At 40.5% G+C, this 22625-nt stretch overlaps 1 protein-coding gene across 5 annotated transcripts in view; it reads left to right on the forward strand.

Moving 5' to 3' along the window:
- tbc1d16 (TBC1 domain family, member 16) overlaps positions 1–22625 on the forward strand; it is a 127765-nt gene that overhangs the window by 27893 nt on the left and 77247 nt on the right. For 4 of the 5 annotated variants that reach the window (XM_060844500.1, XM_060844502.1, XM_060844503.1 and 1 more), the window contains 2 exons: positions 1510–1718; positions 21469–22096. In XM_060844500.1, coding sequence (XP_060700483.1) covers positions 1547–1718; positions 21469–22096 — 800 coding nt within the window. In that variant the 5' untranslated portion in view covers positions 1510–1546. Of the gene's footprint in view, positions 1–1509; positions 1719–21468; positions 22097–22625 lie in introns of those variants that run through there. The other variant, XM_060844504.1, reaches the window with a different exon arrangement.

A 22625-nucleotide genomic window follows, 5' to 3' on the forward strand; every position in this document is an offset into this window, starting at 1 on the left:
ACTATTCTAATCCCATTTTTCAGTAATTTGTCGATTTAGTTTTGTAAGCCATGGCAATGGGCTACAGGAAGATTCCACTTAGTCAACAACAGCAAAATCTTGCAATTATGTGACACAGGTACTTGGTTGCAGTGAGGTTTGGAAAATCATAGGTTGGATGATCAAAAGTTTGGTGAAAAGTATGTTTTAAGGCATATCCTAGAGGAGGAGAGAGGCAGAGATGCTTAGACACTGAGTTCCAGAGCTTAGAATCTTGGTATCTAGCATGTAGCTGCAAATTAAAGTTGACAGATTCAAGAAGTGATTGAGCAAAAAGATTTTGAAAGGATAGCAAAAGCTACAGAGAAAAAAAGAGATAAGGCCAAAGAAGAAATTGAAAGCAAAGATGAGAATTTACAATTCAGACATGGCTATATTAGACATTAATGTAGATCAACAGTTGGAGGTTGAGATAAGTATTCCTTAACATCAGAATTTTGGATGACCTAGAATTCATGTCAGATGCAATTTGAAAGATTGACCGAGAAAACACAGAAAAACTTAAGACTGGAGGTTACAATGACATGGATGCAAATTTCAGAAGTGTTGAAATGAGTTCATCAAGAGCTGACAGAGGTAGGAATAGGTCGTCTTGATGCCGAGCATGTGGTCAGAAGTTCATGTGTTGTCAAATGTGACTTGCAGGGTGCAGTTCAGCTAATTGCTGGGGTCAGGAATAGAATCAGGGACAGGAATGGAATTTTGTCGAGGTTACTGAAAGCAGCGGCTTTAGTTTTCCCAAGATATATTTGGAAGAGATTTCTCCTACAATACTGGATTTTACAAAAGCAGTGTGACAATTTTAGAGGTAAGGGAGAACTTGGACTGGTGCTGGTATGTTAAACTTGGCTGTCACCAGTGGACTTGTCAAATCTGCGGTATGCTAATGGATGCTGAAGACAAAACATGGACGTGTGAAATAGCTGCAGGCAAGGATACAGCCTTGGAGAACACCTAAAGTAATGGTATGGGAGAGTGAAAGTGAAGCCATTGCAAGCGATTCACTTACTTTGATTATACAAATATGAATGGAAGCAGGAGAGAGCAACCTTACCCAACTAGATGACCATGAAGTTGCTTTGGAGGAACATGATGTGGCTGCAGAAAAGGAGGAGTACAGTAGTTGAGGTGAAGGAACTGTGAACTAGGTCAGGAAACCTGAAAATAAGGTTGATGAGTGATTTGTTTGATGAGAATTAGATTGAGAGGTCGTAGAGAACAACAAATTTAATCATAAAACATGAAGAGTGGCGGAAGTGAGATACCGGTTGGAAGAGAATTTGCTGACAAGAAAGGCGACTGACCAAGATATGATTTGATGATATTGGTCATATTGTCATGGTTTAAGTAGAACAAATGGGGTGGAAGGGATAGCTGGATCCAGCAACTTCTTCAAGGAGCTGGAGTTATTATCCTTCAGCAGGGTTTTAATTTGGTTTTTAAGAAATTTATATTTTTGCTTTGAACTAGGCTGAAGACTTCAGATGATGGAAAGAAATTCTTGGAGATGTCTCTGGGTCAGCTCCTGCGGCGTGCATCTTCAAAAGCCTCTGACCTCCTGACCTTTAATCAGTCAAGTGGATCCTCCAGAATTTTGGATGGCGAAATTATTTACTCAAAGAACAATGTTTGTGTCCATCCGTCCGATGTGCTACGAGGTCTTGGAGAGCACCACCCAGGTATGGTACATAAAGCTGAACTGCTGTTAATGGTTCAGATTTAAACAAGTTTCACTCTTTAATGTGCTGATTCTGCTGAACAATTGAATTGCAAACTGAAGTTAAAAATAGTAAAACTTGTAATTGCATCCAATGTTTAACCAATTTTTGGATTGGATACTGAGTTTGTTTTCTCTTTAGAGGTTAGCCAACAACCATAAATTGGGAGTAACATCACTCATCACAGAGAAAATCATGATAACCAGCAAGGTTGTACATTGTGGAAGACAACTGCTGTACTAAATAAAAACTGGAGGGTATCTGTATTATCTTCTTGCCAATCAGCATAAAGAAGGCAGCAACAGAACTCAAAATGAGATTGTCTTTTCTTTTGGTGGTTCATTGGTCCAAAACTCACATCTGAAGGGAAGACTTGCATTTTTTAAACAAAAGCACTTTCTAAATCAACCTGTTTTTTAGCTTTTGTTCAACAGTGCCATCAATGCAGAACCTTAATGCTCGAAAAAATATTGTTAATTAATATTAATCTCAACTGAACTTAAATTCACCATAAGAGACAGAGTTAACCTCTTCTCCTGTTATGGGTCAATGGTATCAACAAGTTTTAGTTTATTTTCTAATTCCACAAAATGCAACTTTTCTCTTTTCATGATTTGTAGAAGTCACACGGCGCCAGGTTATAGTCCAACAGGTTTACAGGGAACCTTGATTATCCCAATATTGGATTATCTGGCAAAATCACAAGGTCCCACGTGCTCGGTTAAACGATGTTATCCGGAATTTGAGTAACTGAATGAAGTATCCCTGCCCATGTCCTTTGGATAATCGAGGTTTCTCTGTATTTGAAATTACAACTTGTCAGAGTATTGCTCCTTCATCAGGTGAAGTGAAGAGCAGCACACTAGCACAGAATTTATATGCAGAGAGGTAACAGCACAATCATTTCAGCTGATTAAGAGTGTCAAAAGATAAGTACAAATAGTGTGAGTGGAGTGTCGACAGGCCAAATGACAAGTGTTTGCAGGTTATCAAAAATGTCAAATGGTGTGAGTAAAGTGTCATCAGCTGACTAGCAAGTGACTTTACACTCACCGTTTGTACTTTTGGTCACTTGCATAGATGTATTACTCAGCCAGACGACACTTCACTCACACTATTTGTACTTCACTTTTGACTCTCTTAATCACCTGGAATCATACAGCGCAGTACAGGTCCTTCGGCCCCCAATCTGAAGACTCTATCTATCCTACACTATTCCATTTTCATTCATATGTTTATCCAATAACCATTTAAATGCCCTTAAAATTGGTGAATCTATTACTGTTGTAGGCAGTGTTCCACAACCCTACTACTCTCTGAGTAAAGAAACTACATCTGACATCTGTCCTATAACTATAACCCTCAATTTAAAGCGATGTCCCCTCATGCTCGCAATCACCATCCAAGGAAAAAGGCTCTTATTGTCCACCCTCTTATTACTTAGATTAGATTAGATTAGATTAGATTACTTACAGTGTGGAAACAGGCCCTTCGGCCCAACAAGTCCACACCGACCCGCCGAAGCGCAACCCACCCATACCCCTACATTTACCCCTTACCTAACACTACGGGCAATTTAGCATGGCCAATTCACCTGACTCGCACATCTTTGGATTGTGGGAGGAAACCGGAGCACCCGGAGGAAACCCACGCAGACACGGGGAGAACGTGCAAACTCCACACAGTCTGTCGCCTGAGTCGGGAATTGAACCCGGGTCTCGAGCGCTGTGAGGCAGCAGTGCTAACCACTGTGCCACCGTGCCGCCCACAATTATGTCTCAATTAAGTCACCTCCCAACCTTCTTCTTTCTAATGAAAATAACCTCAAGTCCCTCAACCTTTCCTTGTAAGACCTTTCCTCCATACCAAGCAACATACTAGTAAATCTCCTCTGAACCCACATCTTTCCTATAATGCAGTGACCAGAACTGTCCATAATACTCCAAATGTCGCCACACCAGGGTTTTGTACAACTGCAGCATGACCTCATGGCTCCAAAACCCAATTCCTGTTCAAATAGAAGTTAACACAACGTATGCCTTCTTAACAACCCTATCAACCTGGGTGGCAACTTTCAGGATCTAGGTACATGGACACAGAGATCCCTCTGCTCATCTACACTACCAAGAATCTTACCATTAGCCCAGTGCTCTGCATTCCTGTTTCTCCTTCCAAAATGAATCACCTCGCACATTTCCACATTAAACTCCATTTGCCAGCTCTGCAGCTTATCTATGTCCCTCTGTAACCTGCAACATGCTTCAGCATTAACCCCAGCTTCACTGACCTTAGTGTCATCCGCAAAGTTTACTAACCCATCCTTTTTATGCCCTCATCTAGGTCATTTATAAAAGTGGCAAACAGCAATGGACCCAAAACAGATCCATGTGGTACACCACTCGTAACTGAACTTCAGGATGAACATTTTCCATCAACCATCACTCTGTCTTCTTTCAGCAAGCCAATTTCTGATCCAAACCATTAAATTACGCTCAATCCTATACCTCCGTATTTTGTGCAATTTGCCTACCGGGGGAAACTTATCAAACGCTTTACTGAAATCCATATACACCACATCAATTGCTTCACCCTCATCCACCTGTTTGGTCACCATCTCAAACAACTCAGTAAGGTTTGTGAGGCATGACCTGCCCTTCACAAAACCGTGTTGACTATCCTTAATCAATGAATTCCTTTCTAGATGATTATAAATCCTATCTCTCATAACACTTTCCACAACCAAAGTAAGGCTCACTGGTCTGTAATTACTAGGATTGTCTATCCTCCCCTTTTAACAAGAGGACAACATTTGCTATCCTCCAGTCTTCTGGCATTATTCCTGTAGACAATGACGACATAAAGATCAAAACCAAAGGCTCTGCAATCTCCTCCCTGGCTTCCCAGAGAATCCTAGGATAAATCCCATCTGACCCAGGGGACTTATCTATTTTCACACTTTACAGAATTCCTAACACCTCCTTGTGAACTTCAATCCCATCTAGTCTAGTAGCTTGTATCCAGTATTCTCCTCGGTAATGTCTTTTCCCAGTATGAATACTAACAAAAAAATTCATCTCGTGCTTCCCCATCTCTTCTGACACACAACTTCCCACTACTTTCCTTGATTCGCCCTAATCTTTCTCTAGTCATTGTTTTTTTCCTGATATACCTATAGAAAGCTTTAGGGTTTTCCTTGATCCTATTTGCAAACGACTTCCCATGTCCCTTCCTGGCTCTTTTTAGCTCTATCTTTTGGCCTTTCCTGGCTATTGTGTAACTCTCAAACGCCCTAACTCAGCCTTCACATCTCATTCTCACATAAGCTGTCTTCTTCCCCTTGACAAGAGATTTAACTTCTTTAGTAAATCACAGCGACTTCGCTCAACCACTTCCTCCCTGCTGTCACGCTCCACATTTCAATTGTGCCCATCCCCTGCAGTTTCCTTCCTCATCCTATGCATCCTAAATCTTGCCTGATTCCATCATAACTGTCTTTCCCCCAGCTATAACTCTTGTCCTGCGCTATGTACCTATCCCTTTCCATCACTAAAGTAAACATAATTGAATTGTCATTGCTATCACCAAAGTGATCAACTACTTCCAAATCTAATACCTGGTCAGGTTCATTACCCAGTGCCAAATCCAATGTGACCTCACCCCTTCTTGGCTTGTCTACATACTGTGCCCGGAAACCATCCCGCACACATTGGACAAAAACTGACCCATCTAAAGTACTCTAACTATAATATTTCCCACCAATATTTGGAAAGTTAAAGTCCCCCATAACAACTACCCCTGTTACTCTCGCTCCTATCCAGAATTGACTTTGCTATCCTATCCTCTACATCTCTGAAACAATTTACAGGTTGCAGGACCAATGAAGCTATTTGGAAAGATTTTCAGATCGAAGATGTTTATTCTCTACTTAATTTAAATTATGGTTTGAGGCGTTTACAGAAAAGCCATTTATTTAGACTGCCACATCATTCTACATGACAAATCATTTAACAACCTTTCAAAGTTTGTGAGAAGATTTGTAGCTCGGGCGCTTGTTGTTGTGGTTCTGTTCGCCGAGCTGGGAGTTTTTGTTGCAAACGTTTCGTCCCCTTTCTAGGTGATATCTTCAGTGCTTAGGAGCCTCCTGTGAAGCGCTTCTGTGCTGATTCCTCCGGCATTTATACTGGTTTGAATCTGCCGCTTCCGGTTGTCAGTTGCTGTCCGCTGCAGTGGCCGGTATATAGGGTCTAGGTCAATGTGTCTGTTGATAGAATTTGTGGATGAGTGCCATGCCTTTAGGAATTCCCTGGCTGTTCTCTGTTTGGCTTGCCCTATAATAGTGGTGTTGTCCCAATCAAATTCGTGTTGTTTGTCATCTGAGTGTATGGCTACTAGGGATAGCTGGTCGTGTCGTTTCGGGGCTAGTTGGTGTTCATGGATGCGGGTTGTTAGCTGTCTTCCTGTTTGTCCTATGTAGTGTTTTGCGCAGTCCTTGCATGGGATTTTGTACACTATGTTGGTTTTGATCATGCTGGGTATCGGGTCCTTTGTCCTGGTGAGTTGTTGTCTGAGAGCGGCTGTTGGTTTGTGTGCTGTTATGAGTCCTAGTGGCCGCAGCAGTCTGGCTGTCCGTTCAGAAATGCTCCTGATGTATGGGAGTGTGGCCAGTCCTTTGGGTTGTGGCATGTCCTCATTTCGTTGTCTTTCCCTAAGGCATCTGTTGATGAAATTGCGCGGGTATCCGTTTTTGGTGAATACCTTGTATAGGTGTTCTTCTTCCTCTTTTTGTAGTTCTGGTGTGCTGCAGTGTGTTGTGGCCCTTTTGAATAATGTCCTGATGCAACTTCGTTTGTGTGTGTTGGGGTGGTTGCTTTCATAGTTCAGGACTTGGTCTGTGTGTGTGGCTTTTCTGTATACCTTCGTGGTGAATTCTCTGTTCAATGTTCTTTGTACCATCACGTCTAGGAATGGGAGCTGGTTGTCCTTTTCTTCCTCTCGAATCGGATTCCTGTGAGTGTGGCGTTGATGATCCGGTGTGTGTTCTCTATTTCTGTGTTTTTAATTATTACAAAGGTGTCGTCCACGTATCTGACCCAGAGTTTGGGTTGTAATTGTCTTAAAACTGTTTTTTCTAACCTTTGCATTACCTTGGATTGTGTTGTGGGCATCTGTTTTGGCACGCAATTTCTTGTCTGTATTTGTCTTGTCAGAGACACAGCCAGACAGAACGGACTCAGGATGATCCAGGTAATGATTATGGATGCCCACAACAGACTCCACAAATACAGACAAGAAATTGCGCGCCAAAAATCGTTAATTTTAAAAACTACCAATCAGGAATTGACCCGGACCATAGAACAGGATGTCACCATAGTACAGAACAGGACCACACACACCACAAAAAAACGGCACTAAAAGAAGAAATGGCCAAACTAACACACAACGAAAAGGACACCACAACACACACCTGGGTTAAAAACCTCTCCCACAGACAGCTCACAGACACGGAAAGAACAATACTGGCCAAGAGACTTAACTACAACCACAGGGACGCCAAGACAGCAGACTTCCTAGCAGCACTAGAATGCACACTCCGGAACAATGGATTGACAGAAGAGACACAACAAACAGTGAGACAAAGTATCGTACCTATGATAACAAGGAAAAGACAAACACACAACCTCAACACCAAGGAGAAAGAAGCACCAAAATCACTAAGAAACGATAAGACCATAATCATACTACCAGCGGACAAAGGCAGAATGGCGGTGATACTGGACAAATCAGATTACATTCAAAAAGCTGAACAACTACTTGCAGACACCAACACCTACCAAAAGAGGGAGTTTGACCCCACTCCACAGCTCACCAATAGGATAAACAACACACTGAGGAATCTACAAAAAAACGGACAGATAACCAGGACTGACCTACAAAGAATGAAACCGGAAAGCAACAACACCCCCAGATTCTATGGACTACCTAAAGTACACAAACCAGACATCCCACTCAGACCCATAGTATCACTAGCCAGTTTGTGTGATGGTGTTCCTGGTAAAGAGCTACAACAGAAACTGAAACACCTGATCAGCGGATCCAGACACTCTATACAGTCAACACAAGAATTCTTGGACATCATCAGAACTATACACATAGACAAGGAAGAAACTATGGTCCCATTCGATGTAACGGCACTGTTCACTTCTATTGACAAAACCCTAGCCAGAGAAACAATATCCAACCTGCTGGACACACACAACAGACAACAGGACGCTGAACCTATTAACAAAGGCGGCATACTTAAACTACTGGACCTGTGCCTCACAACACACTTCACATTCAACAACCAGATATATGATCAAATCAACGGAACACCCATGGGCTCACCGATCTCCGGACTCATAGCAGAAGCAGCAATGCAAAGGTTAGAAAAAAACAGTTTTAAGACAATTACAACCCAAACTCTGGGTCAGATACGTGGACGACACCTTTGTAATAATTAAAAACACAGAAATAGAGAACACACACCGGATCATCAACGCCACACTCACAGGAATCCGATTCGAGAGGAAGAAAAGGACAACCAGCTCCCATTCCTAGACGTGATGGTACAAAGAACATTGAACAGAGAATTCACCACGAAGGTATACAGAAAAGCCACACACACAGACCAAGTCCTGAACTATGAAAGCAACCACCCCAACACACACAAACGAAGTTGCATCAGGACATTATTCAAAAGGGCCACAACACACTGCAGCACACCAGAACTACAAAAAGAGGAAGAAGAACACCTATACAAGGTATTCACCAAAAACGGATACCCGCGCAATTTCATCAACAGATGCCTTAGGGAAAGACAACGAAATGAGGACATGCCACAACCCAAAGGACTGGCCACACTCCCATACATCAGGAGCATTTCTGAACTGACGGGCAGACTGCTGCGACCACTAGGACTCATAACAGCACACAAACCAACAGCCACTCTCAGACAACAACTCACCAGACAAAGGACCCGATACCCAGCATGATCAAAACCAACGTAGTGTACAAAATCCCATGCAAGGACTGCGCAAAACACTACATAGGACAAACAGGAAGACAGCTAACAACCCGCATCCATGAACACCAACTAGCCACGAAACGACACGACCAGCTATCCTTAGTAGCCATATACTCAGATGACAAACAACACGAATTCGATTGGGACAACACCACTATTATAGGGCAAGCCAAACAGAGAACAGCCAGGGAATTCCTAGAGGCATGGCACTCATCCACAAATTCTATCAACAGACACATTGACCTAGACCCTATATACCGGCCACTGCAGTGGACAGCAACTGACAATCGGAAGCGGCAGATTCAAACCAGTATAAATGCTGGAGGAATCAGCACAGAAGCGCTTCACAGGAGGCTCCCAAGCACTGAAGATGTCACCTAGAAAGGGGACGAAACGTTTGCAACAAAAACTCCCAGCTCGGCGAACAGAACCACAACATTTAACAACCTTCTCTATCCTATTTTAACAATAAATAGTCTGGTTAAAATATCAAAACTTTTCTAAGATTTTTGTTTTCAGTGGATCTGAAATGTAGAAACTATGATATGTAGTTTGAAACTATATTTCTTTTTCTAAGGAAGACTTTGAGTTGACTTTCCATGCTCAGAATATTGGGTTCTTCTGAGCCACTCATTTCTGTATTCTTCTGATTTTTATTGTGATGAAGTTATATATTTTAGTATTTTAATACTTAAATGTTGTAGCATTTAATAATTTAACGAGAAAATTGCCAGTTTGTATGCACTTTATTTGTAAGCATGCATAAATTAATTCCGAGCAAACATATTTGAGTTAGGATTTTACTAGTTACTACAAATATTGGCAGATTCACTTTGCTGAAAGAACTTGCTTGATTGTTTGCCTGTGCTTTACCGTGTTATGAAAATGCTATCGCAAAAGGCAGGAAGTAGGAGGTACTCATGATGGTTACATGGATATAGGTGAGCAGCTTATCGAGGAAATATCAGATTTCACAACTACTGAAAATCTAATATAAAGGATTTTAAATTAGCCTTTGAACAACATCTGCTTAAAATTTACCATTTTTGTTCTTTTTCTGTTAATTAGTTGCTGCCCTTTTTGTAAAGCCGTTTCATGAGATTTTCCATTTAGAGGCCAGAAAGTTTGTGTGTGAGCAAAGTGTTATAAGGTAGGGGTAAGCGCTGGAGTCTCAGATTATAGATTTGATATAGCAGTGGTGAATTGAGAGACTGTGTAAAATAATTTGACCTTTAAGTTCAAGCCTGTGTACTGAAATTGCAAAATGAATATTTGAGTATTTCATGACCACTCTATGCTACTGAACTTGTCTTTAATTTCTCTTAGCCAAGGTTAATGTACAGTGCCCTCTAGTGTTGAAGCCATTGCACTTGACCTACAGAAATAGATAGAGGTGAGCAGAGTTCAAATCAAAATATTCAAAGTACCAATAATTGATCAGAAAGTAGACATTTTATTAGTACCAATATTTGGAAAAGCAAAAAGATAACAAGTTGATAGAATCAAAAGATAGAATTGTCATCTTCATTCTTATGAAATGTATTTTTCATGTTCCCTGATACCGCAGGATTTTTAAAAAATTAGCAAGCTACTGTTAGAGTTATATTTAAGATGTCTCACAGACGTGCAATTTTAAGAGTGTAGTTTGTATGCTCTTTTAAAAGAGCCATAAACACTAAGTGATCGCCTGTATATTTAACCTGAAGCTTTCAGAATACAATGACAACTGTGTGATAGACTGAAGAATTTTACAGGTAGTTATTCTATTATGCATTGGTTGCATTCTTGTGCAATCCTGTTTTATAGAAAAAACGCATTTTAGAAACAATGCTTAAAGTGTTGGTGATGTAATTGCATTACAGCCAGCACACATTTTAAAAGTTTGCATTTAGAAACTTTGTCCCCGATTTGATAGTTGCATTATAGTCAATTTGAGTTAATGAAATGTGCATTATAGCAGAACAACCTGGCAGTCATTTATCAAAATATGAGTGAAGTTACCCAATAACTTGAGTTCATGGTGCCATTTGTTGAAGAAAACTCACCAACAGCAGTTTGCATCTTTAGCACAGGAACATGTTCCAAGATACTAAACAGAAACATAATCAGACAAAAATGGACATGATTTCAAGGAAATATTGTAATAGGCCCAAAAGCTTGGTCAGAAGAGTGGATTTTATGTAGGCCTTTTCAGATAATGATACAGAGATAGAGAATTCATGAGTGTAGGTCTTAGACTTCAAAGGTGAAATGAAAGGGAAGAAGATAAAGGGAGAAAGAGCTCAGAGTCTGAAGAATGCATTATTCTAAAGGTTGCAGAGCTGGTGCAGGTTACTGAAACAGAGCAAATAATAAGAAATTGAAACATGAGATTGAAATTTCTAAATTGGAGCCACTGGAAGATGGGGAACAATAATAGGTTAGTCAGGACTTTGGACTTGAAGTGGAAATTGGGTCTATGCAGGGGTTATAACCAGAATGGGAGAGAGGAGAAGAGAGGTTACTAGAAGTGGGGATATCAAATGTGATTAAGTAACTAATAGGTACATAAGGAATGTATTAAATGGAAAACCAAAGTGTAGGCAGTAGCAAGCTGAAAATGCAGTTTTAAACATCTTTTAAGGGGAAGAGGAGTTTTGGAGGTAAACAGAGTTGGAAGTAAGTTTGGAATGCAGGGAAGTGGTCAGAGATTACTTCGTCGTTTTTCAAAACCTTGACAATAGAAATGTCAAGAAATGACCAGATTGAAGAGGAATATATGTTACATAGGAAAAGTAAATACTGTCATGACCTTGTGACATGGGTTCTGTGATAAGTATTTCAAAAAATAATTCTTATTATGCTTTCTCTGATTATCAAACTCTCCAGTATCTTGTCTATGTAATCTATCCATTAGACATTTGTTCAGACTTGGCTGCTGAGTTTTGCAGAAGTTGTATTTCATTGAATGTGCCTAGATGTCTGATTCAGTTGGGCTAATTTCACATGAGAGACCATGCTGAAGTACTTGAAACACAGAGTTTTTCAATAATGGACCTTGAAAAATGGACTGAAAAATTTTAGTTTGGTATCAAAACACTGACTCATGGATAAGATGACATGCTTTGAAACAATAAAATCCTGCCTTCCTCAAATAACATTTTGAAATGGCCCTCAAATGCAGGCAACATTTGTGTTTTCTTTCCCTTTGCAATACAGCCATTTCTTAAGAATCAAACTTTCGGCAAGTACTCTTAGAGTTTTATGCTTTAACTTTGAGATTTAGCTGTTGCAAATCAAACATATCTTGGTCAAGTGTATGAAATTCCTTTCCTACTTTAATGGAAGCATTCGCTCATTTATTTTACAATGCCCCAATGAAAATTTTAAAATAATTACATGCAAACATGCGAAATATTCATCTAGTATTATTTCAAGGCTTTAGACCTATGACATGCTTTAGTCCTTTGCAGGATGGATTATGAAATTCTGTTGGAACATTTCCCTTTATAATGTAAATTGGAAATAATTTCGAACTCATTAACTAAAACAGACTGGGCATACTGTAAAGTTCAGATGAATCCTGATAAATCCATAACCACTGCAGTTTGACCAGAAGTGTAGGCTGCTCACACAAAAGAACAGCTTATCATATTTATATCCCAATTCAGTTACTTCTAGCTGATCGTAGGAAAAAAAACTAAATGTAACTGGATTTTATCGGTAATTTTCAGTTCATCAAACATAACTGACAACCAGGACAAACAGTATATTTTTAACAATGGAAATTTGAATATTGCAAACACTGTGTCCTTGAAACAGGATTAAACATTTAACTGTACCATGGTCACGATGTTTAGGTAATAGGATTGTGTAAAGTGATTTGATGCATTTAAATTCACTTCCATTCTATGCGATTATCTGGATTTAGCTACTGCTGTTAAGGAACATTTCTTGTGGAAGGCTTTATCATTTTTACCCAAAAGCAGTACCTTTTATGGTCTCCAATATAGGTGAATGTTTACCTCCATGCTAAATTATAAAATTATAAGTCATCTATAAGGAATCAGATCTTAATTTTTACCATGAATTGCACATTGAGATTTCTCTTTTGCTGACACAAAGTTTTAATATCATAGTAATAGAAGCAGTAATAGAGGCCTGTCGAGCCTGCTCCATCATTCATTAAGGTCATAGCTAATCTATCCATCATCTCAGCACCTCCTACCTGCATTATCCCCATAACCCTCAATTCCACAAAAACCCATCCACCTGTGTCTTGAATATATGTAGTGAAGCTGCCTCTATTCCTTCCTTTGTAGAGAGTTCCATAGATTCACTACTGTCTTGGAAAAGCAGTTCCTCCTCATCTCTGTCCTAAATCCACTCCTCTGAACCTTGAGGCCACCAGCAAAAACAATTTCACTTCCTCTATCTTATCTATCCCTTTCATAAATGTATATGTTTCTATAAGATACTCTCTATTCTTCTAAATTCTAGTGAGTACAGTCCCAGGCAGCTCACCTCCCCTCGTGGGGTAAGCGCATTGACCCCAGAATCAACCTGGTGAACCTCCTCTGCACCATCTCCCAAAGCCAGTATATTCTTCCTCGAGAAAGGAGACCAGAACAGCGCATGATACTCCAGGTGCGACCTCACCAACATCTTGTACAATTGCAGCAGAACCTTCCTGTTTTGAAATTCAATCCGTCTAGCAATGATAAACAAAAACACAGGTGAAGTGCCAGAAGACTGGAGGTTGGCTAACGTGGTGCCACTGTTCAAGAAAGGTGGTAAGGACAAGCCAGGGAGCTATAGACTAGTGAGCCTGACGTTGGTGGTGGTCAAGTTGTTGGAGGGAATCCTGAGTGACAGGATGTACATTTATTTGGAAAGGCAAGGACTGATTAGGGATGGTCAGCATGGCTTTGTGCGTGGGAAATCATGTGTCACAAACTTGATTGAGTTTTTTGAGGAAGGAACAGAGAGTTAATGAGGAAGGTGCGGTAGATGTGATGTATGTGGACTTCAGTAAGGCGTTCGACAAGGTTCCCCATGGGAGGCTGGTTATCAAGGTTAGATCTCATGGAATACAGGGAGAACTCGCCATTTGGTTATCGAACTGGCTCAAAGGTAGAAGACAGAAGATGGTAGTGGAGGGCAGTTTTTCAGACTGGAGGCCTGTGACCAATGGAGTGCCACAAGGATCGGTGCTGGATCCACTACTTTTCGACATTTATATAAATGATTTGGATGTGAGCATAAGAGGTATAGTTAGTAATTTTGCAGATGACGCCAAAATTGGAGGTGCAGTGGACAGCGAAGAAGGTTACCTCAAGATTACAATGGTCCAATGTGATTAAGATCCCAATAGGCTGAGAAGTGGCAGGTGGAGTTTAATCTAGATAAATGTGAGGTGCTGCATTTTGGGAAAGCAAATCTGAGCAGGACTTATACACTTAATGGTCCTATCAGGGTGCATATCAGGGCAGGACTTGCACATTTAATGATAAGGTCCTAGGGAGTGTTGCCGAACAAAGAGAACTTGGTGTGCAGGTTCATAGCTCTTTGAAAGCTCTGGAGATAGATAGGATAGTGATGAAGGCATTTGGTATTGGTATGCTTTCCTTTATTGGTCAGAGTATTGAGTACAGGAATTGGGAGGTCATGTTGCGACTGTGCAGGACATTGGTTAGGGCACTGTTGGAATATTGTGTGCAATCCTGGTCTCCTTCCTATTAGAAAGATGTTGTGAAACTTGAAAGGGTTCAGAAAAAATGTACAAGGATGTTGTCAGGGTTGCATGATTTGAGCTATGGGGAGAGGTTGAATAGGCTGGGGCTGTTTTCCCTGGAGCGTCAGAGGCTAAAGGGTGACCTTATAGAGGTTTATAAAATCCTGAGGGGCATGGATAGGATAAATAGATAAAGTCTTTTCCCTGGGGTGAGGGAGTCCAGAACTAGAGGACACAGGTTTAAGGTGAGAGGGAAAAGAAATAAAAGAGACCTATGGGGCAACGTTTTCACACAGAGGGTGGTACGTGTATGGAATGAGCTGCCAGAGGAAGTGGTGGAGGCTGGTACAATTGCAACATTTAAAAGGCATCTAGATGATTATATGAATAGTAAGGGTTTGGAGGGATATGGGCCGGGTGCTGGCAAGTGGGACTTGATTTGTGTTGGGATATCTGGTCGGCATGGATGAGTTGGACCGAAGGGTCCGTTTCTGTGCTGTACATATCTATGATTCTATGACTGTATTTACCTTTCTGATGACTTGTTGCACCCACAAATCAACTTTTAGCAATTTGTGTACGAGCATTCCTAAGTCCCTCTGCACAACCACTAACACATCTACTGTAACTTCTGCCATTTCTTTCAGCACACTGGAATGCATTCCACAGGACCAAGGGACTTCTCTACCTTTAGGACCTCGCCTCCCATCGTATCCTTAACATCATTCTTTGGCATGTTAGACACGCCTTCCACTGTGAAGGCTGACACAAAATACTTACTCAAGGTCTTGGCCATTTCAGGCATTACCCAATATTAATTCCCCTCTCTCATCCTGCAAGGGACCTACATCCACTTTAGCCACCCTTTTCCATTTCATATATTTATAAAAACCTTTCCTACCTGCTTTTTATATTCTATGCTAGTTTGCATTCATATTCTATCTTTCCTTTCTTTATTGCTTGCTTTCTAGTTCTTTAGTGCTTTTTAAAGTTTTCCCAATCTTCATGTTTCCCATTACACTTGGCTCCTTTGTAAGCCTGAGCTTTTAATTGGATGCCTTCCTTTATTTCCTTGGATAACCAAGACTAACTGTTCCTACCCTTACTATCCTTGTTTTTGACCGAATATGCTTTCCATGAGCACTGAAAATCTCTTTCAAACTCCTCCACTGTTCCTCAACTGTTCCACCATATAACTTGTGTTCCAGCCTACTTTAGCCGAATCCTTGCTCATCCCATTATAGTTTCCCTTGTTTAAGCATAACACCCTGGTCTTACATGATACTATTTCACTCTCCACTTGTATCTGAAACTTGATCAAACTGTGATCATTCTTTCTGAGAGGATGTTTAACTATGAGATCATTAATTTTACCTGTCTCATTATACAGGACTATTTTGAAGATTGCACAATCCCTTATAGGTTCAGTAACATGCTGCTCAAGAAAGCTATCATGGATGAGTTCTATGAACTCCTCTTCAAGACTGCCTTCAACAACTTGATTCGGCCAATCAATGTGCATGTTAAAGTCTCCCATGACTACTGCCATTTCATTCTTACATGAATCACATATTTCTTGATTGATCCCCTGTGCCCCTGTAGCATTATTATTGGGTGGCCTATAGACTACTCCCACCAGTGACTTCTTCCCCTTACTATTCCTGATCTGCACTCAAATGGATTCAACATTTTGCTCCTTAGATCCTATATCATCTCTCCCTATCGTCCTAATCTCATCCTTATTTAACACTTGCCATCATATTCTGTACTTCACTCACTGTTCATTGCTTGCTACTCCCTTCACTGTTGCAGATAGGCCTCTTGCCACTCACAAGCAAGGTTACCTAGCTATTCAAAGGTTGCTGGAAAATTAGCATTTTTCTCCTCTGGCATTGAGACTGTCACCTGATTCACCACATTAGTCAGGGAGCAAGTCAGTGAATGAGGCAGCGAGGACTCTAGAGTTGGGAGCAGGGCATTGAAAAGGTTAACAAAATGAGCAAGTGAAGCAATGAGAATTTGAGTACAGTAGTAATCAAGAGGCATCCAAATTGTTGTTCTTTGACGCAAGCAACTACCTACGTCTCACATTCAGTGACATCACAGACTCTTTGACTGCATGGGTGGTGAATATGCTTTCTGCTGTTGCAGTGACAGCAAACACAATGAACTCAACCAAAAAATTCTACAATTGTAAGGGGTGAAATTGCAAAGGAACTTGCACTTAAAATGTTTTCATTTAAGAAATAACAAGTCTAAGCAGCGTAATGTTCTATGAAGTAAGTATGCCATTAACTATGTTTAAGCCTGTCCATGCTTATCAAAGGTTTCTTAAATTAAAGTAAACTATTTAGTGAGTTACTTTTTGTTTGATGTGAGTTCCAACATTATTCCACTAATCTATTCTAACCTTCCCAGCCACTGTAGACATTGGCAAGACAGTTGGAAAAATAGGGTGAAATTCTCAACATTGGTTGTCAAATTGGACTTTTTCTTCTCAATTGAGATGAGAATCTCACTAGTGAGTGACAAGAAGTCCGATTGTATCTATTATTGTATATTAGTGTGTCTTTATGACCTATTGTTACCAACCAAACGAAATTTCCCATTCTCTCAATTAGACGGTGACAGTTCTGAACCTGAAAGAAAGAGCAAATATCTGGGCACTCCAGTTTGCTGTTTGCTCTTCCCAGTTTCCACCTTTATCAGCAGCCCCTCACATCTTAAAGCAGACTCCACGGATAGTGACTGCCTGCACCCTCCATCTATGCCATGTTGGCACTGACCACATACAAACTTCACTGTACCCTCATGATACATCTCTGTCACTTAGAGTATGACTTTGCACTTCAGAGCACTTCAGAGCTTACTGACGCCTTTCATTGGAAGACTGCTCCGAAAACGCTTTTTACACTCGAGGACCCCAACTCAATAAGACGTTCAACAAGTTCTCTTCACTTACTTAGCCTTAGTGCTCACTCATTTTGCAGTTACTTGAGTGCTCACAGCATCTATGCCTTGCCTCGCCCTTTTGTGATTTCACCTCTTAGCCACATCTTAAAGTTTTACAGTACTTCTGTCTTGGCTTGCTGATTAGCACAGATGCAACGCCAGGCAGCTTGTCATGATTGTCAACAGTGATCAGTCACAAGCTGGATGTGCTGTTGTATGGCACTGTATTGTATCAACCTCAAGTGCCAGTAATGTGTAGCAAACACCCAACATTTGCTCCAATTAAATGGCCATGTCTCAAAGTCTGTCAAGGGATTCCCCCACAAATGTCAGGCCAAGGGAGACACCATTCAGTCATGTCATGGTAGCACAGTAAGTCAAAAGCAGTGTCTGATATTAGTCCAGGGACTTAAACAAAGTCAGTCGGCTGCTTGGGGCACTCAGTGTCATGGAATCCATATCAATATATCCAGAGAATGGGCCATAATCAGTCCTGCAGATCCAATGCAACCAGTTTGGGAAAGTGCAGTTGGGCAGTCAGAGAGGTGTACAGATATCAATCAGAAATGTAATCAGAGGTCACATGACACCAGGTACTGATACAACAGTTTTATTTAAAATCACAAGTTTTTAGAGCGCTGCTCCTTTGTCAGTTGAAGACACTTAATCTGACAAAGGAGCAGCCTTCTGAAAACTTGTGATTTCAACTAAAACTGTTGGTCTATAAACTGGCATCATGTGACTTCTAACTTTGTCCACTGCAATTCAACGCCAGCACCTCCACACCAGTCAGAGGTCTGGTCACGTATCAACCAGGGCTGACCATTCAAGTCATCCAATGGATGGGCCGGAGTCAGTCCTGAGGTTAGCTGAATTAAAGAATCAGGAGCCATATCACAATTGATCCAGAAGTTGGGAAAGTCAATTGTGGTGATTGGACACAGTGTGCTTGATGCTAAGGGGATAATAGTAAAGGGTGGAAACGCAACATATAAATGGGGTAGAGGTCCTCTTGTGCCGCAGAGGTAGTGACCCTACCCATGGATCCAGGGCCCGAGTTCCAAGTCTCACATGCTCCAGAGGTGTGTAATAACATTTCTGAACAGGTTGATTAGAAAAATAGATTTTAAAAAAATTAAAAGTAAAGGGGGTGTGGATGGTGTCTTTGGTTACCAGGCTGAGTCTGTGACTCACTCTGCCAAGCGTAAACTGTATTGCCTTCCATACTCTTATGAATTGCAATGCATGCTGGAAATAGAAAATGGCTACAGCCATACCCAGAGTGGAAGGAGAAAGTTTTATTGCCTGAATAAGCAAACTCTACTTGTGGGTAATGTGAAGTCCTTCAAGGGGAAACTAAATGGATTACGCACTACCACAGTACAGATTGAAGTCATCTGTGATCATGTTGCCTTGCATGTGAATAGCTGGAGATGCCCAGCTGTATAGCATATAAATCCTGCTTGCAAGCCATCTTGACCATGTCATTCGTCATTGCAGATTAGAGCTTATCATCTCTGTGAAGCAAAAGTAATCAAACGTGGGTGACCTTAAAACTTGCACTGTAGGCCACAGTTCACAAAGACAAACACATCTCATTGGCTGCACAAGGGAATGGAACTGACTTCCTCTGACCTTAAATACTTGTCAACATGCTCTTTTGAAAGCAATGATGTCTTTTCTGGATGAGGCAGGGGTGGGGAAACAAGGTATCAGTAATCATGTTACACTTATAATCTCCTATTGCAGTTGCACGGTATGACTATGCTGCATTAATCAGAATGTAGAGGCATTCCATGGTTTTCCTTGTCAGGGTACCCCCATGTCTCACTGTATGGAGGAGTACATTAAACTATAAAGGACTATATGCCCTACCAGTATGATTAACGGAAAACAAGGCGTACTTTCTGCAACCATCACTGATGGCTCTGTAACACAACCTTCTGACTGAGGCTGAGCATAAGGAGTAGAAGAATCGACATTTCAGGCAAAGGTCCTTCATCAGAAATGAGGCAGTGAGCTGAGGGGGTGGAGCCTGTCTTTCCACTAGGTCCACAGTAGGCATTCTGGAGATGAGGTTCCAATATTTGGAACCAGTGTGGGGCTGGTCTTATAGCCTACCAGACAGAATGTGCCACATAGTCTTAGCATGCTATGCTTTGCACAAGTAGAACCTGTAAAAAGGAGATGTAATGGGCTGTGAAAAAGTGAGTGGGCAGCAACAGCATTTTAAAAAGATATTTAGGACATTGAGCAGGAAGAATGTCACCTTCAACATAAAGCAGTGCAGATCAGGCACAACAGGCCACACAGGACTCGATTGACACCCAATTCCAATATGAGAGCTGGGTGCAGTAATAACTTATTTACTATCGATTTTTGTACTGCTTGAAAGTCAAGCACTCCCTGTCTGTCCTCAGAGGCAAATGCAGATTTTTTTTTGTTGCTGGATCAAAGTGGAGATTTTCAACCATTTCCAATGTAATGCTCCCACATTATAACCTAACTTCTCATTGGGGAAGAGTATCGCTATCTAAAATAGGGTTGTAAGGTGGGATAACACTAAGGGCAGGTAACCTTTGTAGCTTCTAAATAGGTTTAGAATAGCAATCGATTTATGAATATATGCACTTGTGTTGGCAGTGAAGTATCAGCTGTGCCACCTATATGCCCTGAAAAGTGTTTCTCTTTGGTTTCCCCACCTATAATTTGGTAATGTTTGACTGGATACATGCCTGCTTGGCATTGATGTCAGGAATCCCAGGTACTCCTGGGAGTGCTCTGGTGAGAAGCAAGATAGAATAAATGGGCGCCATATTAGTGTGGTACATCCGAAATCGGTGTGAGAAACCCTGGTAGGACTTCCAGAGAGAAACCCTCCATGAAACTCAGCAATATTGACACTTAGCTCATTTTTGGTAAAATTCAGCCTTTGGTTCTGTTTCCATTTCTTGCCATAACTTTACTTAAGCATTGAGATTAAAATTTATGTTAAATATCTGACTGCATCCAAATTATACATCTCTTGGTGACTTCAAGTGCATTCTGTATATTAAAAATGTTTCATCATTGTTGAATATGAAAGATTGAAGAAACTTTTTTAAACGAGCCAGATTTTTCTTTTTTAAGAACAGCGTAATATTCAAATGGCATTCATTATTTTGTGCAAATTTAATTGAATAAAAGAAAGTCAAGTACTACGCCCCCGATTAGTTGGAGGAAAAGATCATCAATTTCAAAACACTTTAAAACACCTTTTCTTTTATTACATCACCAAATGTAATATAACATGTCTTATTGCAGGATTTAGCTGAAAATGTGTTGCTGGTTAAAGCACAGCAGGTTAGGCAGCATTTAGCTTAACAGGATTGATAAGAGCTTGTTGTTTGCAAGAATCATTCTGATATATAGAAGAATCCAAAAAAAGTATTTCAAAAGGTCATGGCAATTTACTTGGTGTGAATACTTTTATTTTCTTTTAATATGATAAACTGTAATCAAATGATCTCTAATCCCATGATCAAAACAGCTTTGGTAGTCAGAACTCAACAAAACATGTTTTGGAAAGTCGTAACCTTAGATGTAATAGAGGAATGGACTGCAATGCCATTATTCCTTTACTGTAGTTTATATCTGGTTTAGGATGTTTCCATATCATGGCGAAGGATGTGGAAGTGCCAGAGAGGGTACAAGGATAATCCCAAGATTGGAATGTTTGAGGTTTGGGGAGACTGAAAAGTATGCTTCGCTGTCGTTATGATAATCTAGTAAAAATCCTTGGAGTTGTGATGGCTTGGAAGGGTGGATATGGAGAAAATATTTCCATTTGAGTGGAAACTACGGTTATTGAACTGAAATGGATTTGTAATCATGATGTTCAGGCTTTGTTGTGTAGTAATATTTAATGGGTGTTTTTTACATTTATGATCTCCTAAAATTAACTTTTTCCTCTGATTCATTTCTTATTTCTTCTTCAAATCCAGGATATTTATGCATACATTTGGAAAAAGATGAATTGCTGGGAACTACACTTATTATTACTTGGATCCCAAACACCCGTATCCAAAGACAAGATGAAGAGGCTTTAAGGTACATCACACCAGAAAGTTCTCCCGTGCGGAAAGTACAGCGTAGGAGATGCCGGCATACACATGCGGCTGTTGCACATCAATCTGCAAGCACTTCAGGAAAAACACGAGAATCGGTTCCATTGCAGGATGATGAGATAATAACTGTATCAGAGAGCATGATTAATACCATGCATATTGGCTCACCAAGATCAGAGCAGAGCAGACCACTTGATTCCCTCGCTTTGCAAATCTCCCACAGCACTCTGCAACAAGCTCATAGTGACCCTCAAATTTCTTCAACAATAACAGGCCACGATAACCAGAAAGAGCTGGAGATGTGTGCAGGAGGTCAGGACGGGATGAGTTCCAGGCGGGAGCAAGGAGAAGATGAAACATCGTATGATCTAACCACTGATGATGTCAGTCGGGACAGCACCATTGGCTCAGATTCTGACACATTCTCAAGTCCGTTATGTTTGTCTCCGGTTGGTGACCCTCTGGCAGAAAGTAGCAGATCTGTGTTTCTTGATGCAGAAAACAGGTAGTGACACTAAAACCTCTCTTACAGGTTTCACTTAATGTTTGTTTTTATTTGATGAAGAATTTACCTCACAAAATAAAGATAAGCAAATAAGCATATCTTTCATGAGTATTTGAAATAAGTAACAATTTTAAAGAAAAGCTTTCTGGGTAATGACATATTTCCCGGTGAAACAGGACAGTCTTTAATAGCATAATATTGTGTACAGGTGTGGAAAAAGTTACATAAAATGGTATGAACTATCTGAGCACATTCTGGAAGACCAGGGTTACAGTCAAAAGTGCAGAAACTAGTTGCTTACATCTGTGCTTCTGCTGCATACTTTCTTGCTGAGAATGATCTGTCCTTTGTCTAGTTCAATTTTTCATTTACATGCTGCATCTTCACAACATCAGAATTCAATTTCAAATTCAACATCTATACTGATGGTAACAACTCCTCTTTGTTTAAAAACCTCTCGATTCTTTCATCTGTCTCTATGTTGTCAGGGTATTTGTATGAAATCTAGTTTTGATAAAACAAATTACCT

This window comes from Hemiscyllium ocellatum, chromosome 25 (genome assembly GCF_020745735.1).
Source record: "Hemiscyllium ocellatum isolate sHemOce1 chromosome 25, sHemOce1.pat.X.cur, whole genome shotgun sequence".
Classification (NCBI taxonomy): domain Eukaryota; kingdom Metazoa; phylum Chordata; class Chondrichthyes; order Orectolobiformes; family Hemiscylliidae; genus Hemiscyllium; species Hemiscyllium ocellatum.